At 45.9% G+C, this 26,923-nt stretch overlaps 1 protein-coding gene across 6 annotated transcripts in view; it reads right to left on the reverse strand.

Annotated features, from left to right (window-relative positions):
• LOC123952947 (stimulated by retinoic acid gene 6 protein-like) overlaps window positions 1-26,923 on the reverse strand; it is a 57,578-nt gene that overhangs the window by 19,792 nt on the left and 10,863 nt on the right. For 3 of the 6 annotated variants that reach the window (XR_006820784.1, XM_046022681.1, XM_046022680.1), the window contains exons 2-10: window positions 26,094-26,169; window positions 24,039-24,139; window positions 21,299-21,429; window positions 15,602-15,722; window positions 14,634-14,679; window positions 12,000-12,128; window positions 10,829-10,899; window positions 9,349-9,460; window positions 3,877-4,030 (exon numbers count right to left, since the gene is read on the reverse strand). Coding sequence is in view for 5 of the 6 variants with exons in the window: in XM_046022680.1 (XP_045878636.1) it covers window positions 3,877-4,030; window positions 9,349-9,460; window positions 10,829-10,899; window positions 12,000-12,128; window positions 14,634-14,679; window positions 15,602-15,722; window positions 21,299-21,429; window positions 24,039-24,139; window positions 26,094-26,169 (941 nt within the window). In the remaining variant the exon portion in view is untranslated. Of the gene's footprint in view, window positions 1-3,876; window positions 4,031-9,348; window positions 9,461-10,828; window positions 10,900-11,999; window positions 12,129-14,633; window positions 14,680-15,601; window positions 15,723-16,885; window positions 16,908-21,298; window positions 21,430-24,038; window positions 24,140-26,093; window positions 26,170-26,923 lie in introns of those variants that run through there. The other 3 variants (XM_046022683.1, XM_046022684.1, XM_046022685.1) reach the window with 3 other exon arrangements.

Here is a 26,923-nt window from a genome sequence, read left to right on the forward strand (position 1 = left end):
AACTGATCTAAAGATTCAATCTAATTCTTTTCAAAATTCCAATGCCAATTTTGCATAAATCAACAAGCTAATCTTAAAATTCATATGAAAATGAGGAGACCCAGAATAGGCAATATAATCTTGAAAAGGAAGAAGAAAATTTCAGGACTCACATTTCTTGATTTTAAACTTCCTACAAAGCTACAGTAATGAGGACAGTGTGGTACTGCCATAAGGATAAATAGATCAGTGTGATAACCTGAGAACCCAGAAGTAAATCCTCACCATCAGCGTACTTTCAACAAGGATGAAAAAGACAATTCAATGGGGGAAATGTGCTTTTCCACAAATGGCACCGGGGTAACTGATATTCACATGGAAACCAATGAAGTGAGAACCTTATCTCAGAGCATATACAAAAATTAACTCAAAAGGGGATGATAGGTTTAAATGTAAAAGCTAAAATTGTAGAAGTGTCTAAAGGAAATAGGAAAATAAACCTTTGTGACCTCAAGTAAGGCAACATTTTCTTAGATGCGCACGTGATGAAAGAAAAATGACTATGCTGATCTCCATCAAAATTAAAACCATCTGTGTTTCAAAGGACACTGTCAAAAAAGAGAAAAAAGCAACCCACATACTGAGAGAAAAATTCTTGCAAATTGTATCTCTTTTAAGGGATTTATGTGTAATATAAAGAATTCTTACAGCTCAGTAATAATTTAGAAATAGGCAAAGAGTCTCCCTGGAGATAAACAGAAGATGTACAAATGGCCAATCTCCTCCAGTCCCATCCCAGTCAACAACCTTAGACATCAGAGAAATGAAAACCAAAACCACAATAAGATGCCATTTCACACTTCCTAGATCGCTGTTATTAAAAAACAAAAAACATATCAATGTGTTGGTGAAGATATGGAGAAACTGGATTCCTGATACATCACTGGTGGTAATACACAGTGAGGCAGGTGCTTCTGAAAATAGTCTGGCAATTCCTTGAAAGGTTAAACATAGTTACCATACGATCCAGAATTCCACTCCTAGGTATATATTCAAGACATACGAAAATATATGAAAACCTTGGAATTTATATTACTCATAATAGCAAGAAAGTTGAAACAACCCAGATTTCCATCAACCGATGACTGGATCAACACAATGTGGTACATTCATACAACAGAATAAATGCCAGCAATAAAAAATAATGAAGTTGGGTCACATGCCATGACATAGATGAACTTTGTAAACATTTGCTACGTGAGAGAAGCCAGTCAAAAAAGACCATGTATTGTGGGATTCCATTTGTACAAGAAGTCCAGAAGAGCCAAATCCACAGAGCCAGAAAACAGTGGTAACCTAGGGCTGGGAATGTTGAGGGGGAAATGAGGAGAGATTGCAAATGATTATGATTTCTTTTTAAGGTGATGAAAACGTTCCACATTTGATTGTGGTGATTGGTCGTACAACAGTGATGGCTGAGAATCTACTAAAACCACTAAACTGTACTTTAAGTGGATGAATTGTAAGGTGTGTGAGTTATATCTTTGGAAAGATCTATAAAGAACTCCTCAAACTCAACACACGAAACAGATAATCACGTCAAAAAATGGTCAGAAGATATGAAAAGACCCTTGTCCAAAGAAGACATACAAATGGCTAACAGACACATGAAAAATGTTCATCATCATTAGCCATCAGGGAGATTCAAATCAAAACCACATTGAGATCCCACCTTACACCAGTTAGAGTGGCTAAAATCAATAAGACAGTAAACAATAAGTGTTGGAGAGGATGTGGAGAAAGGGGAACCCTCTTACACTGTTGGTAGGAATGCAAGTTGGTACAGCCACTTTGGAAAACAGTGTGGAGATTCCTTAAGAAATTAAAAACAGAGCTTCCCTATGACCCTGCAATTGCACTACTGGGTATTTACCCCAAAGATACAGATGCAGTGAAAAGAAGGGCCATCTGTACCCAATGTTCATAGCAGCAATGGCCACAGTTGCCAAACTGTGGAAAGAACCAAGATGCCCTTCAATGGACAAATGGATAAAAAAAGATATGGTCCATATATACAATGGAGTATTATGACTCCCTCAGAAAGGGTGAATGCCCACCTTTTGTATCAATCAACATGGACGGGACTGGAGGAGATTATGTTGAGTGAAATAATTCAAGCAGAGAGAGCCAACTATCATATGGTTTCACTTACTTGTGGAGCAGAAGAAATATCATGGAGGACATAGGGAAATGGAGAGGAGAAGTGAGTTGGGGGAAATCGGAGGGGGAGACAAACCATGAGAGACTGTGGACTCTGAGAAACAAACTGAGGGTTTTGGAGGGGTGGGGGTTGGGAGGTGGGTGGGTTGGAGGTCGGGAGGCCTGATGGTGGGTATTGTGGAGGGCACATATTGCATGGAGCACTGGGTGTGGTTCATAAACAATGAATTTTGTAACACTGAAAAGAAATAAAATAAAATGAAATGAAAAAAAGAAGGAAAAAGAAAGCTGATCTCCATTCCCTCCAGGTTTTAAATGTGTTTCTGTCCCAGCATCACCGGGATTAGGCAAGGGCTATATCCCAAACCTCAACCATCACAAAGGATGCAGGTAAACCCCCATAAATCTCACCCCCAGGGGCACAGGGAGCCTTGAAGGAAAGGATGGGAGGTGTCTGGCCATGAGCAGAGCGAGTGTAGACTTACTCCAGCCAGCAGTGAGAGCATGGCTGACGACACACTTTTCATTTAATGTTTATCTTCCCAAAGATGAATGTTTATCTTCAAAGATGAAGCCTAAAAGTCTCTCTCGGCCAGGGGACAGCGGTGTTAAAGCCAAAAAAGATCAAGATGGAGCGAAAATGTTATGTTTTGACTCTCAAAGTATCTAAACATGAGAGAAATATGCAGAAGAGGGGGTAAAACACGAGTGAATATGGTGATATATTTACTCTGGTTCACCCAGAGTGAGTAACTGAGGTTGGCATTACAAACTTGCCCAGAGGAGGGGGGAAATGTAGACTTTCAAAACTATGACTTAAAATCAGTATGACTGAACGTAAAGATTAGACCAGGCTTGCTGAGCATGGTACTCAGGGACTCCTCAGCGTGAGCATGAACCTATATTTAAGATGAATGGGAATGTTCAAGGGCAACAGTGAAGTATGTTGGTATGGAAGGGGCGGTACCCCAGTGCTCACATCAAAGTAACTTTCCATGCCACGTGTATGAAAGAGAATTTCCCTCAAATAGTTCACAGGAGATCTGTTTCCTTCTGGTTGCTGTTACTCTACCAGATTATGTGTCTTAAGTAAAAATATCATTTGCAACACCTGTTTCACGACTTAAGGAACATTTGGTAATTTATGGCCATTAAATACCAATGCTACTGAGGTTTTTGGAAACCGCTTCCCACCCCGATCCAAGCCCCCATTTAAAGATGAGGAAGCTGGGGCGCCTGGGTGGCTCAGTGGGTTAAGCCTCTGCCTTCGGTTCAGGTCATCATCTCAGGGTCCTGGGATCAAGCCCCACATCCAGCTCTCTGCTCAGCAGGGAGCCTGCTTCCCCCCCAACCCCCCACCTGGCTCTCTGCCTACTTGTGATCTCTGTCTGTCAAATAAATAAATAAAATCTTTAAAATGAGAAAATTCTCAGGGTATGTTTAATTCAGCCCCAAACAGATTTTAACAGAATGGCCCGGATCCCAACCCCACTGGCCTTCCAGTCACCCAGGGAGGCACAGACCAGTTGTAACCCACTTGTCTCTCAAACCAGGCACCTCATGCAGATAATAGCAATGCTACAGCAATAATTATCCCAGGGGTGCACCTGCTGCGAGTTCCAAGTCCTTCTCCCAGCTTCCCACACTTTCCCAACAAAGGAGGTGTGGTGGTTTTACCTTTGGTGACGCTCATCAGCTCTTTCACTTGCAGACTGACTGGGGTCAGGGTCCCCGTCTGGTTCACGGAGGCGATGTAGCTCTCCAGCTCCCCCTCAAGCACATCCAGCTCATCTCTCACGTACACGAACATGCAGAACTCAATGACAATGAACTGGTACAAACAGCAAACATTTCAACATCACACCCAAGTCCAGCCTAGTAGGTGAATAACATATGGCCCTCTCTTTGGTTTTGAGGTCAAAACACTTTGAAGCTCAAAACTCATCTGAAATAGACTCTGGACAGTGGCTATCCTAACATGAGCGGGACTGTGACTTCTTTGGAGTCAGCCCAAACTCTTTTCTTCACCAAATAGCACACAAGACTAGGTCCTACAAGGGCTCAAGGAACTCTTCAAACATTAATTATATCCAAGTGAAATGAATGCCTAACTGTGACTAAGGAGTGACCTTGGGGACAATTCCAGCTGTATCTCTCACTGTTGTCCTTCTGGTATCTTGGTGGTAACCATGTTAGAGAAGGTGCTGGTTCCTGTATGCAGGTCACACGTGCTCACTCCCGTCATCTTGTCATCATGGTTCCATGGCTCCATGCCTACCATCATACCAAAGCTTCTAGAGTTCCTACTACCATTTTACTTCATCAACCAGATTTTGTTTGTCTTTGAATGTGCTTCTCCAAATGTTACCGGCTTCAGGCAGCTTTCAGAGCACTTTCACCTTTTTTCTCTCTTTACATGGCAAGTACTTCATACCACATCGTATCCCCTTCTCTTGGACCATGGGCCTCTCCTAGGCCAAGACTGATGGATCCACTGTCTTCTCTCTTCCATGATCCCGGGGCTTGATCCCAGGACCCTGAGATCATGACCTGAGCCAAAGGCAGAGGCTTTAATCCACTGAGCCACCCAGGAGCCCCATAGAAAACTCTATTAAATAGCCTTCCATCTTAGCATGGTGCTTGGTATTCAGTAGATAGCCACCAAAGACTTAAGGAACACAGTAACTTCAAGTTGGTTATTCACATTGTGGAGAAATCCAGTTGTCCATTAAAATCCATTCTCCCCTTTGGGCACAAAGCTGGACTACCTTTCCCAGCCTCCCTTGAGTTAGATGTGGCCACATGACATGGTTCTTGCCCCGGAAGAGGAATGGAAGGAATGTGTGCCATTCCACACAGGTCTTTGAAAACCTTCCACGTGCATTTCTCCATGCACCTCCCCCTTCTGCTGACTGGATGCAGATGGTGAGGGTTCTTGGAGATAATGAGGAACATGACAGAAGAACCTGGGTTATGGAGTAACATGCAGAGGACCACTGCCCTCCAGACCTGAAACCCACCCACTCAGCATTGTTACATGGGCAAAAATATACATAGTGTTAAGTAACTGAAATTTAGGGGTTTATGTGGTACTTCAGCATTACCTAACATATTCATTTAAAACTCAATCACAGAATTAATTTATGTATAGGTATCATCCAGAAGACAATTTGGTCTTGCCATTTCTATCTCTCCAGGTTGACCCCACTTTTTTTTTTAAGATTTTATTTATTTGACAGATAGAGATCACAAGTAGGGAGAGAGGCAGGCAGAGAGAGAGAGAGAGGAGGAAGCAGGCTCCCTGCCAAGCAGAGAGCCCGATGCTGGGCTCGATCCCAGGACCCTGGGATCATGACCTGAGCCGAAGGCAGAGGCTTTAACTCACTGAGCCACCCAGGCGCCCTTGACCCCACTTTTGACTCAGACATTTTACCTCAGGTAACTTTGACCACATGAAATATTTTGATCCTGTGCTTAATAAAATATTAAAATCAAAATTAGGCCAACATTTAAATTTTTTGGTTGTTGAGAAAGCAAACTTAAATAATACACCTAAGCTGAAACATAATTATCACCCATACCCCATAATTCACACTAGGGTTCACTCCTGGTGTCGCACATTCTATGGATTTCAACAAACATTTGATGACATGTTTCTACCATTATAGTATCATACAAAGTATTTCCACTGCCTCAAAAATCTTTTGTGTTCTGCCTATTCATACCCCCCTCTTCCCAACACCTGGAACCCACTGGTTTTTTACTGTCTCCATAATTTTGTCTTCCAAAATTCATGCAGTTGGAATCATACATTGTGTGACCTTTTCAAATTGGCATCTTTCACTTACTAATAAGCATCTAAGTTTCTTCCATGTCTTTTCATGACTTGGTAAGTCATTTCACTTTAGCGCTGAATTGGATCCCATCGTCTGGATATACCAAAAACTATTTATCCATTCACCTACTAAAGGGTTCTTGGTCACTTTCATATTTTAGCAATCATGTATAAAGCTGCTATAAACATCCATGTGTAGGGTTTTGTGTGGACATTAAGTTTTTAGTGCATGTGGGTATATACTAAGGAAGGTGATTGCTGGATCACATGGTAAGAGTACGTGTAGTTTATCAGAACTCACCAAAGTATCTTGCAAAGTGGCCATACCATTTTTATTTCCACCAACAATGAATGAGATTCCTATTGCTCCACACCCTTATCTGTATTTGATGTTGTCAGTGTCTTCAATTTTTGCCATTCTAATAGGTGTGTAGTGGTATCTCATTGTTGTTTTAATTTGCATTTTCCTGAGGACATATCCTGTAGAGCATGTTTTCAAAAACTTATTTGCCATCTGTCTATCTTCTCTGGGAGGTGACTAGTAAGGTTTTGGTCCATTTTCCAACATGGTTATTTATTTTCTTCTTATTGAGTTTTAAGTACTCTTTACATATTTTGAATAACAGACTTTCTCAGATGTGTCTTTCGCAAATATTTTCTCCCAATGTGGCTTGTCTTTTTGCTCTCTTGACAAGGTCTTTTGCAGAGTAAAAATGTTTTTATTTTAGTGAAGCCCACCCTATCAACCTTTCACGGATTGTGTCTTTGATGTCATATCTAAAAAATCATCACCACTTCAATGTAGAGAACAAACTGATGGTTACCAGAGGGGAGGTGGGTGGAGGGATGGGAGAAATAGTGAAGGGGAATAAGGAATGCACTTGTCGTGATGAGCACTGGGTGATATATAGAATAGTTGAATCACTATACAGTACATCTGAAATAATATGTTAACTATACTGGAATTAAAATAAAAATACATACATACATAAATACATAAATTCACACTTATCAGTCACTCAAATAAATGCTTGATAATGCCAAAAACAGTAACAATAATAAATTTCATTTCATTTAAAAAAATTAAAAGTCATCATCAAGTTGACCCAAGGTCAACTAGATTTTCTCCTATTTTACCTTCTAGGAGTTTTATAGTTTTGCATTTGATGTTTAGGTCTGTGATCCATTTTAAGTTAATATTTATGAAGGTCTGTGTCTAGATTTTTTTTTTTGCATGCAGATGTTCAGTTGTTCCAGCATCATTTATTAAAAAGAAAATCTTTGGGGGCACCTCGGTGGCTCAGTGAGTTAAAGGCTCTGCCTTCAGCTCAGGTCATGATCCCAGGGTCCTGGAATCGAGCCCCACATCAGGCTCTCTGCTCAGCGGGGAGCCTGCTTCCCTTCCTCTCTCTGCCTACTTGTGATCTCTGTCTGTCAAATAAATAAATAAAAATCTTTAATTAAAAAAAAAGAAAACCTTTGCCCCATTGTTTTGCCTTCGCCCTTTTGTCCAAGATAAGCTGACTATATTTATGTTGGTCTATTTCTTAGCTCTCTATTCTGTCTACTGATTCATCTGTCTATTCTTTTGCCAACACCACAGTGTCATGATTAGTACAGCTTTGCAGTAAGTCTTGAAATTGAATGGTGTCAGTCCTTCAACTTTCTTCTTCTCCTTTAAAATTGTGTTGGCTATTATGAGCCTTTTGCCTCTCCCTGAAAACCTCAGAACCACTTTGTCAATGTCCACAACCTAACTCCCTGGGATTCTGATTGAGATTGCAACTGAATTCCAATATATATCAATCCCAATATATGTAGACCAATTTGAGAAGTACTGATACCTTGACAATATTCTTTCCAACCACAAACATAGAATATATCTCCGTGTATTTATTTGATTCCTTTCAACATAGGTTTGTAATTTTCTTCATACAGATCTTGTACATATTTTTATTAGATTTACATGTAAGTATTTCTCTTGGGGGGATGCTAATGTAAATGATACTGTATTTTTAAAAAGATTTTATTTATTTGACAGACAGAGATCACAAGTGGGCAGAGAGGCAGGTGGGGGGGAAGGGGGAGCAGGCTCCTTGTTGAGCAGAGAGCCCGATGTGGGGCTCGATCCCAGGACCCTGAGATCACGACCTGAGCCGAAGGCAGAGACTTAACCCACTGAGCCACCCAGGCACCCTGATACTGTATTTTTAATTTCAAATTCCCCTTGTCCAATGCTGATATATAAAAGAGCAAATGACTTTCGTATGTTAACCTTGTACCCTGCAACCTTGCTAAAACTACTTATTAGTTCCAGAAATTTTTTTTAAGACTTTAAGTAATCTCTGCACCCAGTGTGGGGCTCAAACTTAAAACCCCGAGATCAAGTGTCACATGCTCTACTGACTGACCCAGGCAGGTGCCCCTTCAGGAGTTTTTTTGTTGATTCTTTTGGATTTTCTAGATACACAATAATGTCATCTGTGAACAAAGACATTTTAACTTCTTCCTTCCCAATCAGTATAGCTTTTATTTCCTTTTCTTGTCTTATTACTTAGCTAGGATTTCCTAAGTAAATGTTGAGTGGTGAGGGGGAACAGTCTTCCCTTCTTCCTGATCTTGGTGGGAAAGCTTCTAACTTCTCATCATGAAGTATGATGTTAGCTGTAGGTTTTTTGTTGATATTCTTTATTATATTGAAAAAGATCCCCTCTATGACTAGGTTGCTGAAAAATTTTCTCATGAACTGGTGCTGGATTTTGTTAAATGCTTTTTCTGCATCCATTGATATGATCATGTGATTTTTCTTCTTTCAGTTACTGATATGACTGATAATATTAATTTTAACATTGTTCCTTTGCATGTCTGAGATAAATCCCACTTGGCTGTGGTATATAATTCTTTTCAGACATTGCTAGATTTTATTTGCTCCATTCCATTGCCGTTCTCCTATCCACCTGTCTCCAATTTTAGGGGCAATGGTTTACACCATGACTTCTCTTTCCTTATGCATTTAAGAAGAACTATTGATTTTTCAGTTTGTTCAGGTTTTTACTTGTTAGGATAGAGTGGCGTCTTGCTGACTCTTTACATAGAATTGATAACCAGAAGCCTCCATAAATAATTAAATTATTTTTATTAGTAATATTTGCCATGTGGGTGAAAGTATTCTTGGAGTAAAAATGGTAGGGGTCAAAATACTGTTCTTCTTTGATTTACAGAGATTCAGTTTTGACCCAGCTTTTAAAGAATATCCCCTGCCCTAACGCCACCCCATTTATGAAACAGAAAAGGATTTGTTCAGATCTACTTACAAGGTACAGGCATATGAAAGCCAACACAGTGGTTCCAATCATTCTGCTTGGGAACTGAAAGCAGGGATCCCACTCATAGATTCTGGTTTGGAACCAGGACTTTTTAGTCTCCCTGTGAATGAATAAATAACAAGAAAAGAGAGGCTGTGGTTGATAGCAAATGCCTGATTCTTCGGAAAATAACCTTATTGCCGCTGCTTCTTCTTAGAATGCAGGGAAGAGAAAGAACACTGATAGATCCCAGTTTTCATTCTCCTCTCTTTCTTAAGAACAGACTGTTTTACTCAATACAACGATTCAGCAGACTAAAGGGCTATGGCTTCTGACTCTTACAGCTAAGACTGGAAGACCAAGCATGGGCTGATCAGATGTGACCACAGTGTGGCATGGCATTTTGGGGAAGGTGCTGAGGTAGAATTCACACAGCTGGCAGGGACCCCGCTGCCTTTCCTTCTTTTCTCCTGCCCGGCATCTGAAATGCAGACATGGTGGCTGGTGCAAGCTGGAGCCCGACCAGCATCTACCTTGGATGTGGACAGCCTTTATGATGACAATCACTAAGAATGGCAGCTGAAAGACAGGTGATCAGCAAATTTCCATGGTGGGGTCAGTATGAACTGCCTGCCTGCAGAATTCTTTGACATGAAGAAAAAGAAATCTCCCTCTTGTGTGTCCCACTGTTGTTTCCCATTTTCTGCTACACGTAAGCAAATGTTGTTCTAACCAAAGTATGAGCCTTGCCACTGTATGACCTTGAACTAGCCACATCCCTTCTCTGGGGCACATCCCCTTGTATATGGTGGCAGTGGCAGGGATAGGTCACTGAAGACCAGGTGCTTTTGCTTGGCCATGAGCTATGTCCTCTTGTATTGGTAAGAGCACAGCAGTCTTTCTCTGGGAACCTGCTTCCTCCCGTCAGTCCTAGTGGTTAAGTGAGCCCGAACAACTTCCTAGTTCCAATGGTGAATATGTGACAGGCTTAACAATCCATTTACTCTAATTGCCTAGCCACAGGAATTGGTTTTGGAAAGACGTGTTGTCCCATGTGATCCAATGAATCACAATGGGAGTTGGGTTTGAATTATTAGAAAGGAAAATTTCTTTTTCCTATGAGCTTAAACCAAGAGGGTATAAGCTTAGAGATTCTGGGGGCCACCACTGGGAGGAAACCCCCTCACTACAAGACTAACACAGATCAAAGCAGAGCTCAGAGAAAATGAGGGAACTTGCCCTGGTTCTTTTACCAATGAAGCCACTGGATCAATGGTCATCTGAGCTGACCCCCACTACACTTTCAGTTATGGGAGGCCATACGTTTCCTTCTTCTCTTAAATCTAGTTTGAGTTGAGTTTCTGCCATTAGCCAACAAGAGTCCCGACTACTCTGTGCCCTTCCAGGCATCTCAGGGGCTGCCACACCTCAGGGCTCATCCACACTGGTGCAAACATGAAGGGGTGAAGGGGAGTACCCCGCGGCTTACTGCAGGGGGGGCTTCCTCAGGAGACGTTTGACATGTTCTGCCTGGTGAACTTCCAGGAAAGGCTTTTCTTCCTGTGAGAAAAGAGACAGATGTATGCTGGGGCTCAAAAATTCTTGTGACAGGCTCTTGTCACAGAGGCCATGAATTTGGGTCAAGTTGTTCTTCTGGATGGAGCACAGTGGTTAAGACAGAACCTCAGCAACCGAGCTCTCTGGCTACCGCTCTGCTCCAAACCAGTGACATGACCTTGGGTGATGCAACCCACCTCCCCAGGTCTGAGTTTCCTCACACAGAACTGGAGCAATAAGAATAGTGCCTCATGGGTATTTTTTTTTAAGATTTTATTTATTTATTTGACAGACAGAGATCACAAGTAGGCAGAGAGGCAGGCAGAGAGAGAGGGGGAAGCAGGCTCCCCGCTGAGCAGAGAGCCCAATGTGGGGCTCGATCCCAGGACCCTAAGATCACGACCTGAGCCGAAGGCAGAGGCTTAACCCACTGAGCCACCCAGGCACCCCCTCCTGGGTATCTACCCCAAAGATACAAACATAGTGATCCGAAGGGGCATGTGCACCCCAATGTTTATAGCAGCAATGTCCACAATAGCCAAACTATGGAAAGAACCTAGATGTCCATCAATAGATGAATGGATAGAGAAGACGTGGTATATATATACAATGGAATACTATGCAGCCATCAAAAGAAACGAAATCTTGCCATTTGTAATGAGGTGGATGAACTAGAGGGTATTATGCTAAGCAAGATAAGTCAATCAGAGAAAGACAATTATCATATGATCTCCCTGATATGAGGAATTTCAGAGGCAGGGCGGGGGGTCATGCGGGGAAGGGAGGGAAAAATGAAACAAGATGGGATTGGGAGGTAGACAAACCATAAGAGGCTATTAATCTCACAAAACAACCTGAGTGTTGCTGGGGGCTGGGTGGGGAGGGATAGGGTGGCTGGGTGATGGACACTGGGGCATTGGGGAGGGTATGTGCTACGGTGAGTGCTGTGAGTTGTGTAAGCCCGACGATTCACAGGCCTGTACCCCAGATGCAAATAATACACTGTATGTTAATTTTTAAAAAATGAATAGCGCCTCCCTCCCGGGACGGTTGTGCAGACCAGACCCACAGGGACACACACGGGGCTCCTACTCGGTACTCACCGTCTGCAGCTCCCAGCCCAGGTGCACCCTCAGAGACTTGACAAACATGTGCAGGAAGCGGCCCAGCAGGAAGGCCAGGCACAGCAGCGAGGGCCAGTAGAACACGACCGTCTCAAACCTTCCCAAAAACTGCAACCAAAACAGAGCATGGTGTGGGCTATCCCTGGGACAGGGCCAGGCCACCAGTGAGTGTGGCTGGGGATCTGCCTGCCCTGACCCGTGCCCACCAAGCCCACTCTCTCAGAGCTGGGTAGCCAGGGGTCCATCTCTGCTCCCCTAGCCCCCCACTGCGGCACCTGCCATGGCCTACGGCCCAGCAGCACTGGGTGTGAGTCCTAATATCCCCATTTTATTTTATACAAAGGGCTTTCAATGGATTCTTCTGTTCAGGGATTAAATATTGCTTTCAGAAAATACAACAGTCGGGGAGAGAAAGAGGGGTGAGGGGGGAAATGGGGAGGGGAGGACAGGAGAGGAGAAAATAGGGAGCGAGTAGAGAGAGAAGGAGGAACAGAAAGAGAAGGAAGAAAAGGGAGGAATGGAAGGAGGAAGGAGGGAAGGAGGAAAGGAAGGAAGGGAGTGAAGAGGAGAAGGCACAAAGGAAGAAGGAAGGAAGGAAGGTGGGAGGGAGGACAGGGAGGAAGGAGGGCCCCATAACAGCCATCACGCCGACAGCAACACAAGTTCCCAAGTACAGATCTCTCAAGGTGGTTCTCATAGTTTATCTGTGATTTTAGTTTCATTTTAATCACATACACACACACACACACACACACACACAGAGTAAATTTTTTTCAATGTTTCAGGATGAGTAATATTGTGACTTATCTTTCACAATTTAGAGGTTGGTTTTGTGGAATTTTTTAAAAAGATTTTTCGATTTCTTTCAGACACAAAGGGAGTGTGTGCGTGAGCAGGGGGAGGGGCAGAGGGAGAGGGAGAAGGAGAGAATCCCAAGCAGACTCCCTGCCCAGTGCAGAGCTGGACACGGGGCTCCATCCTGTGACCCCAAGATCACGACCCAAGCTGAAATCAAGAGCTGGATGTTCAACTGACTGAGCCACCCTGGCACCCCAGTTCCATGTTTTCTGTGTTTCGAGAGCACTTGCTCCCACGGGGAGCAGGGTGTTGACGTTGTGCTGTTCGGGTGGACGTAAGCATGCTGAGATGTGGGGGCTCTTGTTTCCCCTTCATCCTCCTCTCTAATGTCTGTTCCCTGCTTACACATCAGACATCACCACTGCCGATATTCCCATGTCTTTCCTCTGTATCCAGCCTTACATCTCTATCATAAATTGAAATTACACCCAATACCTAGGTCTGTATGCATCATAATCAGCTCCCCACATGCTCATGAATTATTTGCATATGTCACTTTTAATGCTGCAGAACAGTGCATTATTTACATGAACCAACTTTAAAGTTTCTCCTAATTTTTGACTTTTTAGACTCTTCCAATGTCTCATTTTTACATATAATGTTTCCATGAATACATTTCAGAACATGAGACGAAATCTTTATTATTACCTTAGTCTGGATTCCAGGCCCATGATTTTTAACCCGTAAGTCCCATTAGCCCCTGAGCCTCATTTTCTCATCAATGAACTGGGGATGGCTCCCACCAACAGCCTTCAAAGGGCCTCGAAGCACCTTGAACTCTGCAATAGTTAATCTGGGGGGGCTGAGCCTCGAACAACACCGAGCACACAGCATTTCTTAATGTTAGTGATTCTGAGCATAAAGGTAAGACCCTGCCCTCTCTCTTAATTAACCACGAATATTTCAAATTTCAGAAGAACCTCGGAAGCCTGACGCTCTCCAAGATACCGGAGTAAAGGCCGGGGATCTGGAATCTCCGGCACTGTGAGCAGTGTGGAGGACATCTTTTTGGGCAGAGGTGTGCTAGAATGTTCTTAATCCCAGCACAGAGATGCAGAGGGAAAGCCCAGCCCCCAAACTCGTTTTCTAGTCCAGCTCCCCCAGACTCCCTTCTTCACACCCTCTGGTCCCCCATGGTGAGTGAAGCCCAGGAGAGACTTCGGCAAGGATCCCATCATCTCCAGGCCCCAGTGGCCCGCTGGTGCTCCCCCCACCTGCATAGTCACCCTTCTAGATGCAGCGTGACACCGTCTTTCATCTTGCTCCTTTTCCTCACATACAAGGCCAAACAGATGAACCAGTTCCCTCCAGTTGCAACCTGGCATGGCCAACCCGGAGGGTTCATCCAGTCCAACCTCCTCATTTTCCAGACAGAGAAAGTGAGGCTACATGAAGGAATCGAAAGAAATGAGCTTTGGAGTCAGCCAGACCTGGTCTCAACTCTCGAACCTGCTATTTCTGAAGGGTTACTTAACACACTTGGCCTCCGTTGCCTCACCTGTGAAACAGGTCTGCCGAGAGGCTCCTCTCCTTGAGGGGCTGCTGTGAACATGAACTGAGAGGACTCTGTCTGTGAATGAGTGCCTTGATGAGCATAATATGTACAAACGGAAGCACCATGAACGGTTCCAGCTCCTTCCATTCACACGAGGCAACTGAGGCCCAGAGAGTGGCAGGGGCTCGTCCAATGTCACACAGCAAACTGGTCACGGGGACAGGACTGAATACTCTAAACTTAGCTCAGCAGGGACTCACCTGTCCGTGGGGACACTCTGTGATGTAAAGGATGGTGACAGCAAACCTGCAGGACACAAACAGGGTTTGGGGTGCTGTGGCTGCTCCCAGCATAGCCCCCGGGAAGAAGCCCAGATTCCATCAGCCTGGAGCTCCCTCCCTTTCCCCTCCTCCTTGGGAGGGCTGGTGCCCAGGCCTCTGCATCCCTCCCTCCCAGATCAGCCACCCTGCTTATGCTCAAGTACGTGCACCAAATTCAGCTCGCATGTGCTCAGATAGGACACAATTCTGGTCTGTGTCTGTGAGGTCGACAATCCATGAAGGATGAGCTTGCGTGTCCCACCGGATCAAGTCAGGGACGGTAGTCCACAGGGGCCACAGCAAGATACCGACCAAGAGGCCAGAACACATGATCCACAGGGACTGGCCTGTTCTCCCGCGGGTTCCCCGGCTCCGAGCAGGGATGTGATAGGGTGTTTGCCGAGGGAGTAAGCGGGTGGGTGAAGGGATGCAGGAGCCTGCCGTGAGCGGTGGTGTGTGCTGGAGACTGAGGGATGGAGAGACAGGGGAGCCCTGCCCGCCGTGCCCTGAACGTCAAGCTGAGGTGCACGGACTTTCTGCTGGGCTCCCAGGGGAGACAGGACAGCACAGAGAAGAAGCATCCAAATGGGACTCCTGCATTCCCTCCGGGACTCTGGGCAGTTTACAGAGATGAAGTCTGCTCCATCGCTAACTTCAGAGAACATTCTGATCACAAGCGGCTCATGAAGCAGAAAGCACAGTGGACTAACCTTCCGCAGCCTGACGTGCAGTCCCACAGACAGGCCTCAGCGGGACTGGGACCAGTCACCCCACCCACCCATCTTGAGCCTCAGGTCTGGGCAAAGAGGCCCTCCATGGGGAGCTCCCAAATTCCCCCAGCCCTTTGTCCAGAGGTCAGCCACAGAAGAAGCAGTCACAGGAAGGCAGGCAGGTGGCGTCCATCTTACCAGATCAGAGAGTAGCTGAAGCCGAGGACGGAGCTGAGCAGCTGGAACTCTGATGAGAGGCAGGCGAAGAAGGGGAAGTGGGACAGGCCGACCTCCATGCCTCCGATCAGCAGCACAAAGGCTGGGAGAGACAGAGCGAGAAATGCCGTGAGTCCTCTTCTCATGGGCTCAGCATGTCCCGTGGAAGCGATGGGGCTTTACCTCAGGACCCAAGGAGATGAGAGGACAAGCCCCAGCTCCGCAAGGAGGAATGCGAGAATGTCTTTCCCTCTTGCAAATGACCCTTCCTGGGACCTCTTCCATGCCAGGCACTGGCTACGTATTGAGATGGAGAAGACCTGGCCCCTGCCTTTGGCCAGCTCACAGCGTGAGGCGCAGACAGGCCACATAAAGGGACAAACAGCAACAACCAAGAGTAAAGCACCAGGAGGGGACCACGGCAACACAAAGCAAGGTGATGTGTGTGCACAAAACCTTGTGTAACCACCCTGTCCTAGATGAGGCAATGATAATATTCATTCTGCCACTGACTAGCTCTTAGAGGGTTTAACAGGGTCCAGGAAAATCTAATCATGCAAGATGACCTTTACGAAGTATCTGCTTTAAGCCGGGTCCAGAGCCAGGCACTAAGGCTACAGGAGCCTTAGCTCTGTACTTGCTTTGAGAGGCTTGCTGTCCAGTAAAGACAGGAAGGTAAGTGGTGTGTTAACAGAGGCACAGTCAATCTGCTGTGGGGACAAGAAGTGGAAGCCACTGACATCACCTGGGGTCCCGATCAGGGAAGGCTTCCTGGAGGTGGTGACATTTAGCAAGGCCAGGAAATACAAGCAGGCGTTTGTAAGATGGAGAGGAGAAGGGAAGGAAGGGCATTCCTCACTCAGAGAATGGGAAGGAGATGACTGGTTGGGGCTGGTCTGTATTTATGTGCATGTGAAGGGTGGGTGGTCAGCAGGACAGGACCATATATGAGGAAGAATTTTTGTGAGGATTGAAGCCACAAGAGCATAATTCTGCAATCTACCTGTCATAGAGGCAGACAGGGCAACTAAGACGGCAAAACCAAACGTGGAGAAAACATCTACCAGAAATCTAGGTCTCGAGGCCATTTGGTCTCGACATCTGAACACGTGGAAGCAGGGGAAGGCAACGGGATGTCTGAAGGCCAGAGAACAGAACAGCCTGACCTGCCAGCAGACACAAGACACCGAAGCTGAAATCCCAGCTGAAAGCCGACCAGGTGACAAAGGCTGCAGATCACGGGTGAGAAAAACCCATTGGCCTGACCTGGCTCTGCGGACTATCTCAGGCGGCACCCACGACACAGCCCCCATGGAGGCGGCCTGCAGACCCGTAAGACTCTAAAGCGAGAGGGAGAGGAACGTTAGGAGCTCGGAAACCGTGGGCCCAGACGCCAGCGGAGGGAAGAAGCTGACTGGGGAAGGCTCGGGGTATTAGGAGGATACAGCTCTATGATCACTTTGTGACAACAGAAAAGAAGGGGCTCGAGCCACGAAGCAGGAAATGATATTCTGACCCTGCCAGCTGCTCCACAGCACTGGTCTTTAAGGACCTGCAAATCCAGATGGCAATTAGATGCTACCTCACCCATGCTGAGATGCTGTCATTGCTTTAAAAATAGAAAATACCGTTGGGGAGGGTGTGGAGAGATGGGAGCCCTCACATGCTGTAGATCCATGGAGGAGAGCAGAGTCTGGAAACAGACCCATGTGTATGTGGCCGATTGATACTGACAAAGGTCCAAAGGCAGTTTTGTGGGCAAAGAACAGGTTTTTGAAATACACGGTATTGACAAAAAATGGATAACCAAAAGCAAAAAAACAAAAACAATAACAAAAACAAAACCCTTCAGTCCTTACCTCACACTATACACAAAACATTAACAAAATGTATCATAGACCTAAGTGCAAAATGTCATGATTATAAAGCTTCCAGGAAAAACACAGGAGAAAATCTAAATGGCCTTAGATTAGACAAAGATTTCTTCTATGACACCATCAGCATGATCCATAAAAGAAAATGAAAAATTAGATTTCATCAAAATTTTAAGTCAACTTTTCAAAAGAAATTGTTGCTAGAATAAAAACAAAAGCCACAGACTGGGAGCAAATGCAATTCAGATACTTGATAAAGGACTTACCCACAGAACAAGATATAGAGCTATCAAAACTCAATAGGAAGGAAACAAAACCCCTCACCTTTGTAAATAAGGAAAGCAATCTAGACCCTTTACCAAAGAAGGTGTAGGGTTAGCAAATAAGCACATGAAAATATGCACAACGTCCTCAGTCATCATGAAAATGCAAATTAAAACCACAATAAGACAGCACTACATGCTTCTTAGAATGGCTAAAATTAAAAAGACTTGGTTTATTCATTTGTTTTATAGATTCTACATATGAATAAAGTCATACGGTGTTTGTCTTTCTCAGTCTGACTGACTTCACTGTACCCTCTAGGTCCATCTATGTTGTTGCAAATGGCAAGATTTCATCCTTTTTATGGCTGAGTAATATTCTTCTGCGTGTGTGTGTGTGTGTGTCACAACTTCTTTATCCATTTATCGATGGGCACCTAGGTTGCTTCTATACCTTGGCTACTGTAAATAATGCTGCAATGAACACAGGGTGCTTCTATCTTTTCAGCTTAGTGTTTTCATTTTCTTTGGGTAAATGCACAGTAGTGGAATTACTGGATCGTATAGTAATCCTATTTTTTTTTTTTTTAAAGATTCATTTATTTGACAGATAGAGACCACAAGCAGGCAGAGAGGCAGGCAGAGAGAGAGAGAGAGAGAGGAGGAAGCAGGCTCCCCGCCAAGCAGAGAGCCCGATGCGGGGCTCGATCCCAGGACCCTGAGATCATGACCTGAGCTGAAGGCAGAGGCTTTAACCCGCTGAGCCACCCAGGCGCCCCAGTAATCCTATTTTTAATATTTTAGGACTCTCCCAACTATTTTCCACAGTGGCTGTACCAATTTACATTCCCACCAACAGTCCATGAAGGTTCATTTTTCTCCACATCCTCGCCAACACTTGTTATTTCTTAAACAAGCAAACAAACAAAAAGTAGAATCAGATCTATATTCACAGAGAACAAACTGATGGTTGCCACAGATGAGGGGACTCATAGGTTGCCGGTTATGCAATGAAAACGCCACAGGAATAAAAGGCACAGCATGGGGCATATAGTCAATGACATTATAATAGCGTTGTGTAATGACAGATGGGAGCTACATTTGCGGTGAGCAGAGCATAACATACCGAGATGTTGAATCACTATGTTGGACACCTGAAACTAATGTAATTAAATTAAAAAAAAAATTTTTTTTGAGTGAGACAGTACATGCATGAGTGGGTGGCACAGAGGGGTAGAGGAGGGAGAGAGAGAATCTTTTTTTTTTTAAGATTATTTATTATCTGAAAGTGTGGTGCGGAAGGGCAGAGAGAATCTTTTTTTTAAGATGTCATTTATTTATATTTGTTAGAGAGAGAGACAGAGATAGCAAGAGAGAGCACAAACCCAGGGAGTGGCAGGCAGAAGGAGAAGGAGGCTTCCCCCGAGCCAGGAGCCCGATGCTGGACTCAATCCCAGGACACTGGGATCATGACCTGAGCCAAAGGCAGACACTTAACTGACTGAGCCACCCAGGCAACCTTGGGGAGAGACAATGTTAAGCAGGTTCTACCCTCAGTGTGGAGCTGGACATGGGGCTCGATCTCACAACCCTGAGATCATCACCTGAGCCAAAATCAAGAGTCACGTGCTTAGCCGACTGAACCACCTAAGGACCCCGAAGATTATTTTTAAAAGAGACTGACTCTGCGAAACAAACTGAGGGTTAAGAAGGCAGAAGCTGGGGGTATGGGGTAGCTGGGTGATGGGTATTAAGGAGGGCATGTGAGGTAATGAGCACTGGGTGTTATACACAACTAATGAATCACTGAACACTACATCAAACACTACTGATGTACTAGATGTTGGCTAACAGAACATAAAAAATTAAAAAAATAAAATAAAGGGCGCCTGGGTGGCTCGGTGGGTTAAAGCCTCTGCCTTCAGCTCAGGTCATGATCCCAGGGTCCTGGGACCCAACCCCGCATCAGGCTCTCTGCTCCATGGGGAGTCTGCTTCCTCCTCTCTCTCTCCCTGCCTTTCTACCTAGTTGTGATCCCTGTCTGTCAAATAAATAAATAAATAATCTTAAAAAAAATAAAAGCTGAGAAAGAAGGGGAAAAAAATAAAAAGAGACTGACAACAATATAAATAAAAAATAGAAAGACTGACTACGTGTTGCCAAGGATACAGAGAAAGTAGAAGTCTTGCATGCTGACGGTGGTACTCGAAAATGGAACAATCACTTTGGAAAACGGTTTGACGATTTCCTTAAAAAGTGTGATCTTCTCCATGAAGATCCAGCCATTCCACTCACAGGTACATACCCAGGGAAAACAGAAGCAGAGGTACACAAAGATTTGTGCACAAATGTTCATAGCAGCTTTATTTGCAAGAGCTAAAGACGCAAATAAATCAAATGTCCATCAAGAGGGGATGTCCCCGGGTGGGATGGCCAATTACAAGGCTTCCAACTTTTGGTTTCTGTTCAGGTCAAGGTCTCGGGGTCATGGAGTTGAGCCCCACTCAATTAGCATGGAGTCTGCTTAAGACTCTCCCTCCATCTCCTTCCCCGACTCCCCTCCACCCCCGCCCCAGGAGCACACACACTCTCTCTCTCTCTCATGAATAAATAAATCTCGTTAAAAAGAAAAAAAAAGGTGAATGGGCACATACAAAGTCTATTTTCTCAAAATAGTGTAACACCACCTGGCAATAAGAAAGAATGAATTTCTGGCATGGGTTAAAGGTATATGAATCTCAAAATAGCTACGCTGTGTGAAAGATACACCAAAAATAAAAAGTACATTCTGTATAATTCCCTTTATATAAAATTCTGGAAAAAGATCAGTGATGAGGGCGGTGATGGAATAGGGTGGGAAGGAGAGATGACAAAAGACGACAAGGAAGTTTATGGGGTTCATTGTCTTAATTGTGGTCCAGATCTCATGGATGTCAACATTTGTTAGAACTTATCAGATTGTACACATCAAAGAGGTGTCTGGTGGCATATCATTTCAGTGTTATTTGCATTTCCCTAAAGACTAATGAGATGCTGGCAGGCATTTGCTCATACAGGCCTGCAGGCCCTGAGAGAGAACCCGGCTGGGCAGAGAGGTTTGGAGTCATCGTACTAGGATGGCCTATTCTGTAAGTTAGAGTCGATCCTTCAGGGAGAACGAGAGCCAGGGGGAATGAAGAGGCCTCACACCAATGGCCAAAGACATAAGCATTGTTCTGTGAGGAGGAATGCCAGGGCTTGTTGATATCAAGAAGGCAGCATGCCTAGGACTCAGGACTGAAATTTCAGGGGTGGGTGATGGTGAACCCACTTTTTAAACCTTTATTCTCTATCTGAAGGGGCTCTGACTCTCCCTGGAAGAAAGTCCCACAAACAAGCTTTGAGACCTGGCAGATGACGCATCCTCCCTGGGAAGGTTACAGGCAGAGAGGAACACTGATGGCTCATAACGTTTATCCCGATCCCTGGGAACCCCTGTATGTGCTCTCTGAAAGCAAGACTTGCCACGGCAAAATTCCCAGCCGGTATGTGGCAGCCCTTACCTTGGGCCCACTGTGGGATGTTCAAGGTCTGGTAGCCTTCTGAGAATAAGAACATGACCTTATTGGCTGTGGCCCCAAAGGCGACTCCATAGGACCATCGATTACTAAAGGTGCCCACGAAGTCCAGAGGTCTGTGAAGGAGGGAAACAGCTCGTGAGGCCAGACCGCGGCTCCGTCCCACAATTCACCTCCAAATTATCAATCCTATCCTGAGGAGGGATTATTGGGTGGTGAATTTTTCATTTCAACTGGCATTTTTCTGAGACCCTCAGGGTCAGTTCTGTGGGTAAATATGGATTCAGGATACCGAAGGGAGGAAGACCAAAATCTTTGCCCTTGAGGAGCTCCAAGTCCTGGGGAGGAGAATGGGGGAAGGGACACAAGCAAGGACGGTAATAACCATGAGAACAAACAAAATAGGATGAGTTTCATCTATGAGAGACACAGGCAGTGTGACTCAAGAGACCAAAACAAGGACTATGTGCTCGACAGGCCTGGGGAAGCCTGCCCTGTGCCCTGCCACTAGGAGAGCCCCAACATCCCTGGGGAGGTCTGGGTAGCATTGGCCGTGTGGGTTCCACGTAAGTGTACCTTCCCGGCCACAGTTGATTGGACCAGGGGTGACCACCTGAACCTGGGTGGGCCAGTCAGATGCCTGGTCTTGGATTTTGGGCTTCTGACCCTGAGGACATGGGCCAGTCAGCTGTTAAAATTCTGTTCTGGAAAGCCATGCCCAATTGGGACCAGAGCTGGTGCTAGAGGCAAACGGAGGTTTTAGGGAAGGAAGGATCCTAAATCAGATGATAAAATCAGACAGCAGAGAGGACAATAATAAAATGGTGCTGAGGGGCTCTCGTGATGCAGGGAGGCAAGAACAGAATTAGTCTCCCAGAGATGGCCATCTCAGGAGACCCAGCAGTCATGAGGCTGGCCTTGCCAGGTTCTGTGCAATCTCTGTAACTTTACAAAAATCCTTTATTTTCCTTCTACAGAAACAACCTTTACAAGATATGTTTCTTCTAACCAAAATAGCTCTGTCCAGATCAAAATAAGCAACCACATCTGGAAAAAAGAGAAGACTTTGCTGTCAAAGGACCATCTGAAGCAAATTTTGATGAAAACACTGGGAGCAATGCGCAGAGGCAGGGACCTGGGGCCAGGGTCTGGATCTCACCTCCTGCCCCTTTAGTCTTGCTCATCCTGCCCTTCAAGGCCCAGCTCAAGGAGCACCTCTTCCGGGAAGATCCCCCCACTCTCACCCGGACCCCTCCCAGCAGGCCCACCTAGTTGCTGCCTTGCCTGTGTCCCCTCAGCCCTAAGGGCATGTCCGTGTTTCACACACTATTTTTTTGTCTAGAGAACTATATGCTCCAAGGGGAGGGTACCTAGTACAGGCTCTTGAAAAGAGTGGGTGCTCAGCGCACGTTCACCAACTCCGGTTTTGTGGACAGGAACCGAATTCAGTCAGTCCCACCTGTGGTACCTCAGAGATAGGTGAGACTGTTTCCAGATCCTTCAGACAGAGGGCAACCCCCACTCTGCTTGTGGCAGCGACACCATGGGCACAAATGAAGAACTGCTTGGCAAACTGGCGTGCCACACACAAGCGAGGGGCTTCCGAAGCGTGAAGACGGTGGGCCTGACAGAACTCCTCAGAAAAGCGGGGGTTTTAATGGGAAAGTGGCCAGGGAGCAAGCAAGCTGTGCCCTTACCAACTGAAGTCGAAGCAGTTCAACATGACCTATATGGAGCTCCTGCTTCTTAAAAAGTCCCGCACAAGTCCCGCCTGTCAGAGCCCAGGGCAGAGTCTGGCTCTGCACCCCAAACAGTGGGGCTCAGGCCTGGCCTTTTGGGATCAACTGACCCCTTCAGTGGGTGCTTTCCAGAATGAGTCTGCTCCTCAGAGCTGGCACAGGGCCTCCCTTTGTCACCCTGAAGCCGTAGGTCACTGCTAGCCTTGGTCTCGATGCCCTGACTTCCTCTCCCTTCGCCAGAGCCCAAGGTGGAGACCTTAGTGAGTCTTCACACTCGAGCCTGCTTAGGCTCCAACACCGGGGGAATCAGAGCAAATATCAAGCAGACCTCAGTGAAAGCTCTCGTGACTTGTTAGCTGTGTGGACTTGGGCTGTCATCCATGACCTGAGGATAAGAACTTCCAGCATACTAGGTCGGCAAGAGGGTTCATCCAAGTAATGTAGGCCAAGCAAATGGTTCAGTGCCTGGGTCACGGTCACTGTGCAATAACTGTTATCTGCTTTATCATCACTATTATTATGAATTATTAAAAGGGGATGTGGCTTGAACGATTAGAGCATAAAGATAAACGTGATCAGGGGTGCAGAGACTCAGGATGGCAGAGCCAGCAAGGGCTCGAAAGCAGCCTCATCCCAGCGGGATCTCCTGGTGTGTGACCCATGGTGCCATCCCAGCATGAATGTTTGCTGCTGCCGGCGACCATCCCAGAGCTCGCTTCCTCCGGCTTCCCAAGACCGCCATGGTGCCGGGTGTGCAAAGGCCTTTCCCACAGAGAGTGGAGCCTCCTTGAAACATCGGAATCACATCTGGGCAGCCCTGGGTGCTGAGGCCACACTGGCTTGGAGGCCAATTCTAAACTCCCAGAGCTGGGCAGGGATGGGGCAGAGAGGGTAAGGAGGGGTGGAGAGGAGGCAAGGCTGGAGCGGTAACAGGGAGTTGTGCTGGCCTTGCAACAGCTGTAGTGATCAGCCCCAGCTCCACTCACATGATGATTTCAAAGCGGTTCCCCAGGAGGTGAGAAGTGTCCTCTCTCTGCTTACGGTGCTCTCGTCTTTGGAGAAAGGACAAGATCAAAATGATGAAAAGCTATGGGAAGAGAAGAGGAGAGCATCAGTGGGACCATTCATCCATAGCGGGGCCACGGGCCTTCCCTGAAAGAAAACATGTGGGTGAGCAGAGGGCACGGAGTGTCTGTGACTCCTCAGACCCCCGAGGCGGGGAGCTAACTACATGCACTCTTGAGCTTCCAGAAAGCTCAGTTTTGTACTGAGCTTACCTTTGCGTTGCCCTGAACAGGTTCAAGTCCTGTCTCCCCCACAAATTGACTGGAAGAGAGACCTAACTTCACTGATTTCTATTTCCTCATCTGTAAAAAGGGGATAAACCCTGTCAGGTTACAAATCCTTCTTTGTTTTGTTTTTGTTTTTGTTTTTACCTGCTGTGGATTCAATCATATTCGCAATTCTTGATACCCCTTGTCTCTCCCCCTTTACTAGAAACCTCTTGAGAACTGTCTACACTCGCTGCCTTCATTTCCTCACCTCTCGCTTGCTCTTTAACCCCCTAACCTGGCTTCACCCCCATCCATGGAAACACCTCTGGCCAAAGTCAAAAATTACCATCAATCCAATGGAATCTTGACGCCCAAATCTGGCTTGATCTCTCAGCCGCATTCCACGGTGTTGACCACCTCCTCCTCTTAGAAACACCCTCTTCCCTGGGCTTCCATCAGCTGTGCTTTCCCGGGTGTTCTCCATTACCTCTCAGCCTTCTCTCCTGGATTATTAAAGTGCTCCTTATAGTGCCTCACAGTTCAGTCCAGGACCCCTTAGTACCGGATCCTCTCACCCACATCCATGCCTTCAATGACCATCAATGCAGAGAAGACTCACATGCTTGACTCTTCAGCCCAGACCTTGCTCATGAGCTCCGTAACTGTTCATCAGACTACAGAGTTGGCATTTCTTTTGGATGTATTGAAAGCTTCTTAAACTCAGTATGTCTTAAAATGGAATTCATGATTTGCTTCCCTGCCCCGTTCTTTCAATCACCCCAAACCCTGATCTCTTCTGGTTCTCCTTAACTAGTGAATGGCAGATACCACCATTCTTCTGGCTGTGCAAGTGATAAAACCCACACTTCCTCAACTCTTCCTCTCCCTAACTTCTCTATCCTATGCATTACCCAGTCCTATTGTCTTACCTCCCAAAAGTCTTAAGCTGACCACCACCATCCAGGATGAGCCAAAATCTACAGCCATCTCCTCTCTGGCCTACCTCTAACTGATTCCCGCAATGCGACCAGAAAAATCATTTCAAAACAGAAATCTGATCACACCAGCCTCGTGCTGGAAACACTCCAGTTACTCCCCACTGCACTTGGAATGCAGACACCACTCCTTCGCATAGAGCCCCGCAGGGCTCCGCCGGACCCAGGTCCACTCACCTCCCAGATACCTCCACCTCAGCTCCCCACTCCAGTCACACAAGCTCTCTCAGCTCCTCACACTCTTCCACAGGGCCTTTGCATGTGCTTTCCTGCCTGCCTGAGAGGCTCTATACCACATCTCCCAGCAGACCTCAGCTGTCATCGCTTCCTTAGAAGAACTCTTTTTTGACTCCCCTAAAAACCAGTGTCTTTGACTCTTTGGCCTTAAAAAGCCTTCTTCTGGGGTGCCTGGGTGGCTCAGTGGGTTAAAGCCTCTGCCTTCAGCTCAGGTCATGATCCCAGGGTCCTGGGATCGAGCCCCACATCAGGCTCTCTGCTCCGCGAGGAGCCTGCTTCCTCCTCTCTCTGCCTGCCTCTCTGCCTAGTTGTGATTTCTCTCTGTCAAATAAATAAAATATTTTTAAAAATAAATAAATAAAAAATAAAAAATAAATAAAAAGACTTCTTCTGCCTGCTTTTTTGGTGCATAATGCAAGAGAGCAGGTTGAGGAAATTCACCCGATGTCTCTCTGCTGACCTGTTCAGGCCCCTCTGGGAGTCTGTGTATGGGAGTGACCCAGTCTGTGCCATGTTCTCCCCTGCTTCTACTTACTGATGGGATGAGGGAATAATGGAGGAAGAGCTCCAAGTCCACAGAGCCGACACAGGTGCCATTTAGCTGCCTGGTTCTGAAAAACAGCCCAAACCACATTCACACCATCAGTCACGGCTGCAGTCACTGACCCGTCAGCCTTGAGCATCACTGGCAGGAGCTCGGCATGTACCCCACTAAGACCATCTGATCTTTTTTAACTTTGCTTCCTCAGGGCCAGCACTGCCCACTGTGATGTATCTTCCCTAAGTGGATTTATACTTATCCATATTTCTTTCTCCAGCCTGATTATCTATCCAACTGTCCTGCTAACCAGATCTAACTCCTTTTTTCTTTCGTTCTTTTTTTTTTTTTTTTTTTTTTTAGGGTTAATTAATTTATCTCCTAAGTAGTCTCTATACCCAACATGGGCTCAAACTCATGACCCCAAGGTCAAGGGTCATACGCTCCATGGACTGAGCCAGCAGTGCTCCTAGCTCCTTCCTTTCTTGATGACACCGTCGGGAACAGGTTCAGGCTCTGTGAGGCCCAAGGCTTATCTAATTTGGACATCCTTTTCAAATAAAACTAAGAAATCCTCTTACTTTTGTATTTTCAGAAAAACATGCCAACACTTAACAAGGTGCCCCCCACTCCCGCCGAGACTCGGCAGGACCTCCCTGTGTGGGAGTCTGGATCTTCATTAACTGGGCAGGAATGCCGCGGGCATCTGGGCCAGTGGCTGCGGACCGTGTCCTCTCCAGGCTGCAGGAGCAGGATGCTGGGGCCTCAGGGCTAAAAGACGACAAAGCAGTTCCACAACTTCTCTTGACAGGGACCCTCTCCTTTCC

The sequence above is a fragment of the Meles meles genome, chromosome 11, assembly GCF_922984935.1.
Source record: "Meles meles chromosome 11, mMelMel3.1 paternal haplotype, whole genome shotgun sequence".
NCBI lineage: Eukaryota > Metazoa > Chordata > Mammalia > Carnivora > Mustelidae > Meles > Meles meles.